Source organism: Saccoglossus kowalevskii, chromosome 4 (assembly GCF_978046115.1).
Source record: "Saccoglossus kowalevskii chromosome 4, keSacKowa6.1, whole genome shotgun sequence".
Taxonomy (NCBI): domain Eukaryota; kingdom Metazoa; phylum Hemichordata; class Enteropneusta; family Harrimaniidae; genus Saccoglossus; species Saccoglossus kowalevskii.
Genome location: NC_140644.1, coordinates 27,369,217 through 27,383,855, shown reverse-complemented (window position 1 = coordinate 27,383,855; position 14,639 = coordinate 27,369,217). Strand labels below are relative to the sequence as shown.

The 14,639-nt window shown below is 34.6% G+C and overlaps 1 protein-coding gene across 1 annotated transcript; it reads left to right on the top strand.

Annotated features, from left to right (window-relative positions):
- The first annotated feature begins 9,064 nt into the window (after positions 1 to 9,064).
- Positions 9,065 to 13,178, top strand: LOC100370782 (uncharacterized). The gene is made up of 4 exons (XM_085498594.1): positions 9,065 to 9,206; positions 9,931 to 10,113; positions 10,474 to 10,779; positions 12,502 to 13,178. Exons 1-4 carry the CDS (start codon positions 9,138 to 9,140, stop codon positions 12,904 to 12,906), a joined length of 963 nt encoding a protein of 320 aa, XP_085354720.1. The 5' UTR covers positions 9,065 to 9,137; the 3' UTR covers positions 12,907 to 13,178.
- Positions 13,179 to 14,639: the final 1,461 nt, after the last annotated feature.

Sequence of the window (14,639 nt, the reverse complement as noted above, 5' to 3'; positions counted from 1 at the left end):
CACATCGTGATTGTATGGTATTCTTTCATACTGACTTTCCCATGGAAGTATCAATGTACTGAAATTTTAGCACCTCAAAATTCCAATGGATTGTTTAAAGATTTTAATGAGCGATGTTTTACGCGAACGCGGAAGAGCGGCCAATTGCCCAATTTGCTTGGGTGATCAATTGAAATCTTTATTTGTGTCATGTGACTTCAAAAACTAATATGCATACAAACAATGCATTTTATATGTATAAGTAGTACTGTCGATTACTTTATGTCCGCTTGGAATTTATTTTCACTGAAGCGTCCAGTGAATATACTGTTTTCTCCTGTATTTCACATTCAACTAATAAAAAATAAGTGAAAATAAATTCCGTACAAAACACTCAAAAAGCCTTTTCAGCGAAAATTAAATCCAGCTAAAAAATTATTTTACAGTAATTGGCTGAGCAAGTAGAGTGGTTGGAAAATGCATTGCATGAGATTTATTTTTCTATTTACCAACATGCATTACAATAACACCATGACACATTCTCTAGGTACGTGACAATATAACTTACTCGAACTATCTTACAAACTTCATTGGGCGTTTAGATGGACCAAGTAAATTAATTTCAGTTATAAATGAATTAAGAAATAAGTTCCAAAAGTACATTTTCACATTTCATTTAATCCCGAATGTTGGTGTAATTGATTATTTTAGCGAAATTAATCCTATTTCCGTAGAAGTTTTGTCACAAATATCTGTAATACGTTTCTCTGTACTACATAATTCACTTGTATGACGACTGGGTCTCGTTATTTATCTATTCATAGAAGAGTATTTGTTAAACAGAAACTTGGGGTGGTGGTGTTCATCCTAACAAAGGTCGGCATGTCATACTCAGTTAATACTTACATCATTGTCAGTGGAGCCAGGGACTCGGACTTTTCGTTTTATTGAACACACCGAATCCGGCGTTCTAGTACCCTTGGTATTCTTGATACCCTTGATAGCCTGGATCATTCATGTGGTGGGTGTTCATTACCTCAAGTAAATCGAAAATAAATGAGTAGCTCAAGAATTTCGATTGTAACTTGAATAATTATCTGCAGCTGAGTGTTGCATTGCGCCGTTATAAATTCTCAAAAATGTATTTTCGAATGGACAAAATCCCGACTCCGGCTACCCCAAATCTACGTGGCAAGAATAATTGACAGGGAGTTAGGCTGGAGATATTTCACTTTTTTTCAGTGCTCGTGTTTTCAAGTCATCGTGGGACACCGTGGGGCATCATGACTGCATTGACTCGAGACGACTTATAGCTGCGTGAATTGCGCCCTCGCGGTTGATGTTTTTGGGAACAGCACCTATGCCATGGACATTCATGCTATACCGTATACGAGTGATGAATGTGGCCACGAAATAGGCGGTAAGTCAGCATTTCACAAATATCGGATGGCAATATAAGTTAGCAGGGATAGACGTTGAATATCGACTGAGTGGTTTTAACAACAACGCAACGTTCATAACAATAGTGATTACTGTAGTATTTTAATATCGACCTAGTAAAAACGTAAAGTCCGCTTGTGTGTTCCATGTGGCTTGCAGAAGTCTATCAGGAACTACGGACGGTACTGCGTAGAAATGGAATTTATGGGCTTCGCTGTTGTCACCGCTACGTCTCGGCAACTTTGACGAGCGAATTTACAAGACTATGTCGGCCGGCACACAGTGGCCCGGGTATTACCGTTATTACAAGCACTGTTTGGGTCAAAGGTCAATACGAACACTGCAACTGCTATTAAAGCTATGGAAGTTCAGTTTACGTAACCTTTATGACGGCAAACAGTCCTTAATGCTACTCAATAATAAGAATAATGTAATTTTTTTTATTTATACATATGTCACATTTCATGTCATGAGAACTTGCAAAATGAAATGAAATGTTGGGGTCATCATAGTGCGAGTGAATCGATTTCCAAACTGGAACGAACATATCAAAATTGAAAATTACCTAATTAATATGCAGAACCATGGTCTTAGAAGGTTAATTGCAAAATTCAGGACAAGCAACCATGACCTTAAAATTGAGAATTGCAGACATAATAATGTGCCGCTGGATAAAAGAACATGTGATATGTGCAGCCAAAATATAATTGAGGATGAGCAACATTTTGTAATGAAATGTCCAGCTTACAGTCACCATAGGGACAAATTATTCCTGACTGCACAAAATAAAATTCCAAATTTTGATAAAGAAAATAGTCAGAATAAATTCATTTTGATTATGGCAAACCATACTCTAGCACCAGCCGTAGCAGTCTTCCTAAAAAACAGCTATGGAACAAAACAGCAACAACTATCAGTGTATTAGGCTACATTTTGTGTTCATTCTGTATTCACCATTGGCTGCAAATTGTCTTTATTGTTTTTGATTTGTTTTATTTTTTTTAGAAAAGTTTTTATTTTTTGTTTTGTTTTTTAGATTGTAGTTTGTTTTAATTTCTTTCTGTAAGACCCTTTTTATCCTTTCCTAAGGATTTTATGCGTCTAATAAAAAAAAATGTAAATGTATATCATATTCTGTCTCAGACTGTTTTAGGGCATTTTACTATTGTTTTCTGTGGCAAAGAAATATCTCAATATTTTAGTGGATGACATAGGGTGAAAAATGATATATAGTATCTAACAATGTACTTGTTCATTTCTAGAAGTATAAAAAAATGACATTATTTTAGTGGGTTTTCTTTTTGATCCATGGGAACGACTGCTAAAATGCCATTTTATACACAGTTTTTCTGACAGTGAATTAAAAAAGGTCACATAATATTAACTAATATTAATAATTATTAAAGGTCATATTTTGACCCAAAATATTGTTGCTGCTATATGTGCTGTAAAATATACACAAATGTCAAAAAAGTACCTTTCTATCTTAACACAAACTACAAGTTTTGTCAACCTGCATATGTAACTACCAAATTATGAAAAATGATATATAGTATCTAACAATGTACTTGTTCATTTCTAGAAGTATAAAAAAATGACATTATTTTAGTGGGTTTTCTTTTTGATCCATGGGAACGACTGCTAAAATGCCATTTTATACACAGTTTTTCTGACAGTGAATTAAAAAAGGTCACATAATATTAACTAATATTAATAATTATTAAAGGTCATATTTTGACCCAAAATATTGTTGCTGCTATATGTGCTGTAAAATATACACAAATGTCAAAAAAGTACCTTTCTATCTTAACACAAACTACAAGTTTTGTCAACCTGCATATGTAACTACCAAATTATAACAGAGGTGACTGTGGTGAAATACAAGATGAATAAAAGACTGTGAAAGTTACTCTTTCATTTCTAATGCAAATTAGCTGAAATTAAAATTGACTAATTACTGGTATGTAATTTCTCTATTTTGATATCTGCATGATCATATCCACTGGGTTTTAAATTCACAGATTTTAAATATATCTTACTGTCGTTGTAATCTTCTTTAAACAATATACCGGTACATATAGATAAATAGACAATATAATAGCAAACATAAACAGTGAAAAAAACAAAAAAACAGTGAAAACTGAAAATGTGTATCATGTCACGTCCATCATTATCCGATATGTCTGGATCAATTTTGGTTAAGTCATATTGAAATATGTACTTCTATTTATTTTTCATTTTATATTTGACTGGCTGCAACCAGTTTTGACCCAAATAATACCAAAATCAACCTTTGGACATGCCATCAACCATTTCTCAGGCTTGTCTTCTACCTATTTCGCAGATATGCTTTCATAGATTTTGTTTGAAACTGATACAAGGCAAGGCATAACATGCAATGGTTGCATGATCCTCTCAGGTATTTTTAGATTTTGATAAAATTTAACCAAATGGAAGCCATGCATTTTTGTCAACAAAAATGAATTAAAATGACAAAATTTGAAAATGTCATAAACCATTTCACAGGCTTGCCTGAGCAGATTTTATTCAAACTGGGCATGTATGTCACCCATGATGGGTCATTGATGGGAATGGCTGACTGGTGGCCATGTTGTCTTTATTTTCATGCATCTTTAATCATTTTTTGGACATACTTTCACTGATTTTGTTAAAATTAGGTACAAAGACAAGATATACATTGTACTGGTATAAATATGAAAGCTGATTTGTTTTTCATTTTGATGATCTCTGGCGGCCCTTTTTGTCCCAATAAACAACAGGTGAATATGTCATCAACAGTTTCTCATGTCTTGCTCGATTTCATTTAAACATGCTTAGAACGTCACACATGATTGATTTTTGCATGTAATTTTTTTTTTCTATTTTGATTCAAATAGCCGACTGGCAGCCATGTTGGTTTTACTTTTATGTGTCTTTAGCCATTTTTGGTACATGATTTGACTAATTTTGTTCAAGTAAATACACAGACAAGACATAATGTTATTTATAGGGTCATTTGCTTCAGTGTGTCATGAACTGTTTGTGCCTGGTCTGTCTGTTTTTATTCAAACTTGTATTTACTCATGGTGGGTCACTCATTAAATTTATTTTCATGATTTGATTCCAAAATTAGCATAAAAACCTCTGTCATGCAGAAAGAGGATGTAATGGTGTATATATTTCTTGCAGATTCAATGTCTGTAGGTTTCATTCACAACCATTTCTACCAACATGTATTTCCAGTGTTACAATCATATCCAATTTTATTTTGTTATTCATGATATCTATTGCATTTATTATTAATTATTTCTTTTCCAATGACCTTTGTTCTATTACATATGTGTCTCATATCAGAATGAAATATAAGCTCCATGTCCATGACTGGTGTCAATTCTGCAACTATTGAAGATGATTGGTTATTTTAAGCATTGGGGTCTGCTGCTTTCAACAAATAAATATGCACTCTACGTAGCAATTGTCATGATGATGATGTATACTTGTAACCAACTGGACAGGTAGCCAGCAAACATTGTTCATATGTCCACTCATATTATCCTGCCATGATATTGTTTCAAGTGATTTTCAGTTTTCTGTCATTGTTCTTTTGTAAATATTGAGCCAAATAATGCTTTGTGGATTTAGATTTGGAGTGCTAAATTTTCTGTCAATGAACCTGCATTATTGTTTCCATAGTGACAAATGGTCTGGAAACTAAGTGAATAACTGATTATAATAGACTGTTAATTAATTTGCATACATTCATCCCAAATAATTTGCACATTTTGAAATAAATTAACAAACACGAGAGCACTTTATGTCTGGCACGATGTGTTTTTGTCTTGAGATTCATTCAGAATTTCTTATGAGCTTCGCTACAGTACTGTTAATCTGTATTAGAAGCCATGTCTTCTATTAAATGGTACAATGCAACAGAGGGGATGCGGCTTCTATTAGAGCATCTACATGAGAAATGATGAATTTTTGTTTCTCAATTATTCAAAAAGAATGAGTGCGACTTCTATTAGGGATGCGGCTTCTAATACAGATTCCACTGTAATATTGGCAAGTCAAGAAAAATCAAATAATCTTATATAGATACTAATTAATTTATTTTTAGGTATGTACTTATTGCAACTAATGTTGAAATGGCTGATGAGATCCAGTTTGGTGATAAAATTTGCAATGTTACCGATGCGGGCAAATCTTACATCAAGAGGCACCATTTGAATATATCCTTCAGTTCATTCTGTGAAAACAAATCAAAGTAAGTATAACTATGGCCAGGGAAAATAATTCTCATTTCCGCAGCTTTATCACTTTATTATGTAGTTAGTTTTCCAAAATATCTTCCTTATTTACCTAAGAGGTTTCTTTCTGAAGTTATAACAGCATTGCTTTCAAAACATACATAATTAGCAGAACATTTATCTATCTGTAGGTGTGAAAATCCAAGTTATTCCAGTTATTGTGAATGGCATTATACTGGTACTGGTTTGGAATATCAGCTCTTAGCTGGTCCACTCTTTGCAGTGTTATTTAGTGTGACAGGCATACCTTTTACTGCACTGATGGAGAAAACTACTGTCAATAGAAAAGATGTCATAATCATATCCATCACAATGTGGAGCTTGATGGTGGGCCTGTCAGGTTTCTCTCAGCATTATTGGCACCTGGCTGTTACTAGGCTGGCATTGGCACTTTTGTAAGTATCATTGAAGCACCACCATTATTGGCACCTGGCTGTTACTAGGCTAGCATTGGCACTTTTGTAAGTATCATTGAAGCACCACTATTATTGGCACCTGGCTGTTACTAGGCTGGCATTGGCACTTTTGTGGGTATCATTGAATCACCATTATTATTGGCACCTGGCTGTTACTAGGCTGGCATTGACACTTTTGTAAGTATCATTGAAGCACCACTATTATTGGCACCTGGCTGTTACTAGGCTGGCATTGGCACTTTTGTGGGTATCATTGAATCACCATTATTATTGGCACCTGGCTGTTACTAGGCTGGCATTGACACTTTTGTAAGTATCATTGAATCACCATTATTATTGGCACCTGGCTGTTACTAGGCTGGCATTGACACTTTTGTAAGTATCATTGAAGCACCACTATTATTGGCACCTGGCTGTTACTAGGCTGGCATTGGCACTTTTGTAAGTATCATTGAAGCACCACTATTATTGGCACCTGGCTGTTACTAGGCTGGCATTGGCACTTTTGTGGGTATCATTGAATCACCATTATTATTGGCACCTGGCTGTTACTAGGCTGGCATTGGCACTTTTGTGGGTATCATTGAATCACCACCATTATTGGCACCTGGCTGTTACTAGGCTGGCATTGGCACTTTTGTATGTATCATTGAAGCACCACCATTATTGGCACCTGGCTGTTACTAAGCTGGCATTGGCACTTTTGTAAGTATCATTGAAGCACCACCATTATTGGCACCTGGCTGTTACTAGGCTAGCATTGGCACTTTTGTAAGTATCATTGAAGCACCACCATTATTGGCACCTGGCTGTTACTAGGCTGGCATTGGCACTTTTGTGGGTATCATTGAATCACCACCATTATTGGCACCTGGCTGTTACTAGGCTGGCATTGGCACTTTTGTAAGTATCATTGAAGCACCACCATTATTGGCACTTGGCTGTTACTAGGCCGGCATTGGCACTTTTGTGGGTATCATTGAAGCACCACCATTATTGGCACCTGGCTGTTACTAGGCTGGCATTGGCACTTTTGTAAGTATCATTGAAGCACCACCATTATTGGCACCTGGCTGTTACTAGGCTAGCATTGGCACTTTTGTAAGTATCATTGAAGCACCACCATTATTGGCACCTGGCTGTTACTAGGCTAGCATTGGCACTTTTGTAAGTATCATTGAAACATCGTCATTATTGGCACTTGGCTGTTACTAGGCTGGCATTGGCACTTTTGTAAGTATCATTGAAGCACCACCATTATTGGCACCTGGCTGTTACTAGGCTGGCATTGGCACTTTTGTAAGTATCATTGAAGCACCACCATTATTGGCACCTGGCTGTTACTAGGCTAGCATTGGCACTTTTGTAAGTATCATTGAAGCACCACCATTATTGGCACCTGGCTGTTACTAGGCTGGCATTGGCACTTTTGTGGGTATCATTGAATCACCACCATTATTGGCACCTGGCTGTTACTAGGCTGGCATTGGCACTTTTGTAAGTATCATTGAAGCACCACCATTATTGGCACCTGGCTGTTACTAGGCTGGCATTGGCACTTTTGTAAGTATCATTGAAGCACCACCATTATTGGCACCTGGCTGTTACTAGGCTGGCATTGGCACTTTTGTAAGTATCATTGAAGCACCACCATTATTGGCACCTGGCTGTTACTAGGCTGGCATTGGCACTTTTGTGGGTATCATTGAAGCACCACCATTATTGGCACCTGGCTGTTACTAGGCTGGCATTGGCACTTTTGTAAGTATCATTGAAGCACCACCATTATTGGCACCTGGCTGTTACTAGGCTGGCATTGGCACTTTTGTAAGTATCATTGAAGCACCACCATTATTGGCACCTGGCTGTTACTAGGCTGGCATTGGCACTTTTGTATGTATTATTGAAGCACCACCATTATTGGCACCTGGCTGTTACTAGGCTAGCATTGGCACTTTTGTAAGTATCATTGAAGCACCACTATTATTGGCACCTGGCTGTTACTAGGCTGGCATTGGCACTTTTGTAAGTATCATTGAAACACCGTCATTATTGGCACCTGGCTGTTACTAGGCTGGCATTGGCACTTTTGTAAGTATCATTGAAGCACCACCATTATTGGCACCTGGCTGTTACTAGGCTGGCATTGGCACTTTTGTGGGTATCATTGAAGCACCACCATTATTGGCACCTGGCTGTTACTAGGCTGGCATTGGCACTTTTGTGGGTATCATTGAAGCACCACCATTATTGGCACCTGGCTGTTACTAGGCTGGCATTGGCACTTTTGTATGTATCATTGAAGCACCACCATTATTGGCACCTGGCTGTTACTAGGCTGGCATTGGCACTTTTGTATGTATCATTGAAGCACCACCATTATTGGCACCTGGCTGTTACTAGGCTGGCATTGGCACTTTTGTATGTATCATTGAAGCACCACCATTATTGGCACCTGAGAATGAAAATGTGTATTAAATTATTATGGCATTTGTAAGTTATACTGATTGAAAACTACTTCGAGAGTGAGCTAAAGACATCTAACTTTGAAAATGCGTAATGTTCAGTGTTCAAAGTTCTTTCAGACACAGTGCTTACATTGAGTAAAATACCGGTAGTCATCAAATAAATTCATAAGGTAAAATGAAACAACTCTTAGGAGACTGATATGCATCTCAAACTAATCTTATTGAACGATGCTTCACATGGAATTTTGGTTTTGTAATATTAGATTTCTGTTCACTAAATATAAAATCCTGTGTGTGATTTGTTTAATTGATCAATCACTCCAGAGTTTATTGAACTGCTTGGTGATTTTCAGCTCTTGTCAAGGCGGACATCCCTTAGCTGTAGCATTTCATTACGTACTCATATTACTTAAAATTCCAAAACTTCATACTAAATTTGCAAATAGAACTTCAAAGTAATAACATTTAAATAAATACCAATAAATATAAATAATACCAGAAATGTGTCACCACTTGTCAGGAATACCATGTTTATTTTCAGTGAGGCCCCATTTTCATGTTTTGCTGCGAGTGTTGTATCAAGTTACTGTGTATCAGTAAGTATTTTGTTCTCTTTTAGTTTTTTCTGTAACAGTAAAATTTAATTCTTTTCCAAAATCAACATGTGTCTGTTATTTAGTCCTGTTTGAAATCTGAAAACATATAGACTTGTAGCTGTACCTGTTTCTTGGACTGACTTGAATAGATCACATTCATGCTTCACACATCTCAAGACTCGACAATGACAATTATGCCATCAAGAACAATATACATAAGCATGGCTAACTTCCTTGAAATAAAATTTGAAAATAAGAACTAAATACTTAACAGGAAATGAACAAATCCAGCATTTTGGCATTCTTGTTCTGGAGCCATATTTCTGACATGTCAGGAACAATAATTTTCAACCATTACTATGTTATTTTTATTATGTACATGTAGTATAAATCATATTTGCTGCCAAAAAAGTAGACATTTTTTTGGCCAAATTTTGCTTCAAATATACTGATGTAATGATTTGAAAACTTTTAAATACATGTAGTTCAATAAGGGACTTTGAGATTAATGCAGTACATGTAGTATTTAGAAACAAGAATATTAATTAATAAACAGCTGTGTGTGATGTCTTTGGAGCTAACACATATAGCTTAGGGTGAGTAAAGTGGTAAGGTATAGTACAGTTTATAGGAAGTAAATTTGCAGTGAGAATTGGAAGTTGTCATTTAATGCAACTTTTCTCTATTACCTCATTTCACTGTCTATTAAATCATTTTTTTTCAGGGCCTAAGAGGATTGGGTTTAGGTGTATTTCAATGGGGTGTTTATATCGGTCTGGGATTAGCATTTGTCTTGGATTTGATAGTGGATGTACTGGGCTGGAGATGGGCTTATTGGCTTTGTGCATTTCCTGGTTTTATCTTAGCGTTGCTTACTATTGTTACAGTAAAGGAACCTCCCAGACAAGTAAGTTATACAAACCTTTCCAGTTTTAATGTCATATTTACAGAAAACTGCACAGAAAAAATAAGTTTTAGATCAATTTGTTTTTTCGAATCAATGTAGATTTTTTTTTATATTTTTAAATTTAGATTTTTGAAAAAGCTAAATGTTAAACATTAATCTTGTGGTCATTTTGTATTGAAAATTGCTCAAAATGCATACACATACAATTAAGGTATTTCAAAATTCAGTTTTTGGTATTTTTTTTGTTTGGACTCTCAAATAACTGGTTGCTGTGTGTTCATTTCAGGTTAGCCAATTCTCTCAAGAATAGTAATATGCAAAATTTTTCTTTTACCTTATAATCATTTCTTTTCATTTCAGATTGCTAATTATCAAGTTGAACAACATGTGCAGCTTAAAGAAAGCCCACAACAACCGTTTTGGAGTGTCTTGTTTGTACTAGTACTAATAACATCTTCACTGAGGTGTGGCGGTGGCTACAATTTCAACTACAATGCTGCAAATTATTTCCGCTATTATTATCCTGACTATCCATATGAACATTTCATGTCCTGGATCCCAGCTGTGTTTGGAATACTTGGAGCATTCTTGGGTGGTATTCTTTCTGATAGAGCGGCACTTGGCAGAGGATACGTTGGAAGAATTTATGTATTTAGTGTCAGCATTGTAAGTGCATAATACTGTAAACAATTTAGTTTATTCGGACGGAGCGTTCACAATTTTAGCATTTCATGGCATTCATGGAGAAAAATTGACGAAAGCAACTGACACTGTTTTAGGTTCACCAGCAAGATTATCTCTGCTAGAAATATGTGAATATTTGTCACTGACAGAATTGAAGTCGTTCACAGTATCCTCGGGGACGGACATCCGGGCATTTTCTACCGCCTGGCAACCCTCGCAGTGACAACAAAGACCAAAAACTCGCAGAAAACGGTACTTTGCGATGGTTGATGAGAGTCCCCTGAACAGTGTAACAAGATTAGCCCTACGTGTGTAACATATATGAATTTGGTTGTTCAGGATTACTTCAAAGTTGAGTTTGTGTTGTTTTCTCGAGTTTTCACCGGCTCCACCGGCGTTCCACAGCAGCGCACACAAAGCCCATAGAAATACGTGGTACAGTGGTGCGCGTCTTAGCAACGTAGAACGTCCGTGACGTAGCTCCGCCCCCGAGGATATGTGTGGAATATCGCATTATATATGATTACTGTAAAATACTTTATTTTAGCTGGATTTAATTTTCGCTGAAAAGACCTTTTGGGTGTTTTGTACAGAATTTATTTTCACTGATTTTTGGCGAGTTGAATGTAAAATATAGGAAAAAGGTATATCGCTGGATATTGTTTTCACTAAAAAATTCCTTCAGCGGAAATTGCGAAAATTAATTTTCAGCGAGTATAAAGTATTTTACAGTATGCAATTTGGGTGAAGTCTTGTACTTGAACACAAAATTGTTATTATTTTGACCTTGTTCGTATCATCATTGAAGATTGTTGGATAAGGTATATGAGAGGAAAATATCAATCCTGTAATTGTTTATTGTTGTGGTGTAAATATCTCAAACAGTTTTAATCCAATTTCTTTAAAAATTGTGTTATGTGTATATATTACAGTATATTAAATTATACTTGAAATTTTTTTTTTTTTTGTGGTTACAAAAACTGACATTTTTAGCTGATTATCTTCAAATGTAAAAGTCTTATCAATCTCTGTGTAATGTCAACTGAATTCACATTTGGTGTAACTAGAAAATGCAAACTGTCAGATTTAATACACTTCATGTTATATTATTCTCTATTGGACACTGAAATTAATACAGTACATATACCGGTAGTATTATTTCAGAAATATTAATATAAATTATTTTCGTATGTAATTGTAATCTAAATTTTTAAGTATTTCCCGCATAAAATTTTTAAATAATATATTACTGTGGAATACTTTATTTTTGCTGGAATTAATTTTCGCTGAAAAGGCTTTTTTGGCGTTTTGTATGGAATTTATTTTCACTAATTTTTGACAAGTTTAATGTAAAATATAGGAATATATTCGCTGAATTTTATTTTCACTGGATCATCCCTCCAGCGAAAATATCGAAAATAAATTCCAAGCGAAAATAAAGTAGTCTACAGTATTACATTGTTTCAGGACTTTTATACTCAATTCTGCCATGCAAAGAATGATTGTGTATTGTTAGTTTGTATCCATCTATTGTTATTTAATCTTGATTCTCAATAAGCAAGCTTGTAATAGTTATGCTATGTTTTATTACATAAATGGTAGGACACACTTCTACAAAAAAAATCTATTCAAAAGCTTGTACTATTATTTCTGACTGCAGAGTAATCTTATGTGTGATGAAAAGTTATTTTTCTTCTCTTTCAGTTGGTGTCTATTCCCCTCTCTATTGGAGTTCTTCTTCTGGATCCACCATGGTGCTTTGCGGTGATGATGCCAAACTTTATAGCTGTAGGAATGTGGGGTTGTTGTGCAACATCAACAGTGGTCGAACAGGCCCCTAAAGGCCGCCAAACTCTTGCAATGGCATACTACATATTTTCCATCAATATGCTTGGAGGAAACATGAATGTTCTTATACCAGTGTTGAAATCTGCGATAGGACTTCGCTATGCCCTTCTTGTTATGTATCCGGGCATGTATGTTCTGTCCTTATGCTTCTGTTTATTGTGTATTCCGTTCGCTAAAAGAAAGATAAAGGCCCAGAAAGCTGCTGAAGCAAGTGATGAGGATGAGAGAAAAACGTTACTTGGCAACCAAGTAGTAACTTGACATTTTATGACAATATCTTGCCATAGTTATATCATTTTAATGCTAGAAATAATGTACATATCGTATAATTTGACCTAATTTTTATTTAATATAACAGTTAGATGCAAATAGATGTATCTTTAATACAGAAAATAATGTTTCAATGGCTAAAATAGTTTTGAATATATCACCAGATCTCTAAAATGGCTACAATTTTTATGACATATAATGAACTGTTATTTCATATTTGGTTTTAGGATACAATTTACAGAATTTGTATTAATGATTATATAATTGATAGTAATATATTTTTGTCATTTATTTATTGTGAATTTAATTGATAGATATAAATTGTTGCCACAAGAATCATCCAATAGGACTTTGCATAATTCACTATGACTGAATTTGTTCTTTGATCCTAAAGTCATTTTTTGTCAACATTTACAAAATTAACCTGCATAATTGTTTCCACATTTCAAAAATTTTGATTAAGACCTGTAGACAACAAGAAATTGTGTCTTTGTTGTCCAAAATTAAAAAAACAAAATGCTATAAAAAATCATAAAAGTGTGAAAAATGTTGCTCCAAAATATTGGCAAACATTTAAAAAAACATTCACAATATTTACAACTATAAAGTGTCATGTTTTTCCCTGCCTTAGGAAAATCATGGAAATTTAACTAAAGTGCAATTAAGTTAATTTACAAAATACAACTCGTCTGCTTTTGTATGGTGTGCAATATATTTGAATATTATTTAAAGAAACAGTCAAGGCAAACGACATAATGGTCCCATGTGAAAGAGCTTCACAAATGTAGTAGAATGTAATTTAAAGTTTTTTTTATATCACTTTTCACTCTCCTGATAATCAAATTTTCATCAGTATGTAGTCTGCCATCTTTTTTTTCCAGCAAAAATTGTGGGTAAAGTGTGACATCATATCCTCTGTTTTTAAAAATTGAAAAAATGCTTACCGGTATATCTTATAATGTGAGAAATACAGTAGTGAATCAGTTCAAATTTTCGGTGTGCATATAAATTATGTATATAATTATAATAATGGAATGTAGAATGTTACAAATACACAGAAAGTGAAGATATTGCCTAAAATGCAAAATGAATAAAAATCGTTGGTTTTTAAAAATAAAATGACACTTTTTTGTCCCCTTTACATAGTCAACAGGTCATGTATCACCTGTATAAGCTACTCGCATTTTGGTAGAAAAACACAAAATAGTACATATATGCTATCATGTTCTAAACTTTCAATCAATTTGGATGTCAATTTTTTAAGTTAGATGAAATCATTTTACCAATTTCTAACAACAGTTGGTATGATGTCATACTTTACCCACAATTCTTTGCTAAAGAATCAAGATGGTGAACTACATAAACTGATGACAAGTTGAATATCTAGTGAAAGAAAGGTGATATAAAAAAACTGTAAATTGCATTTTCTAACATTTGCCGAGCTCTTTCATCTGGGAATATAATGTTATTAGCCTTGTCTTTTTCTTTAAATATAGATAATGTACAAATTCTTTTTAATATTTGACAGATTGTGTGTTCACAATAAAATTTTAGTAAATGTTTTCATATTTTTGTGATGTAAGTTTATGTTAATGTTTTGAAGTTATGAAAAATTCATCACATTACAGTGAGTGACAGGTACAGATGTTATAAAAATTTTGTAAATATATAAAATTTTACAATTTCAAGTTACAGGTTTCTTGGAGGTCACCTCGAATATGAAT

Coding starts and splice junctions, on each gene's coding strand:
- LOC100370782 (XM_085498594.1), top strand. CDS start 9,138: ATGTTTATTTTCAGTGAGGCCCCATTTTCATGTTTTGCTGCGAGTGTT. Junction 10,114..10,473: donor TAAAGGAACCTCCCAGACAA/GTAAGTTATACA, acceptor TTTTCATTTCAG/ATTGCTAATTATCAAGTTGA. Junction 10,780..12,501: donor ATGTATTTAGTGTCAGCATT/GTAAGTGCATAA, acceptor CTTCTCTTTCAG/TTGGTGTCTATTCCCCTCTC.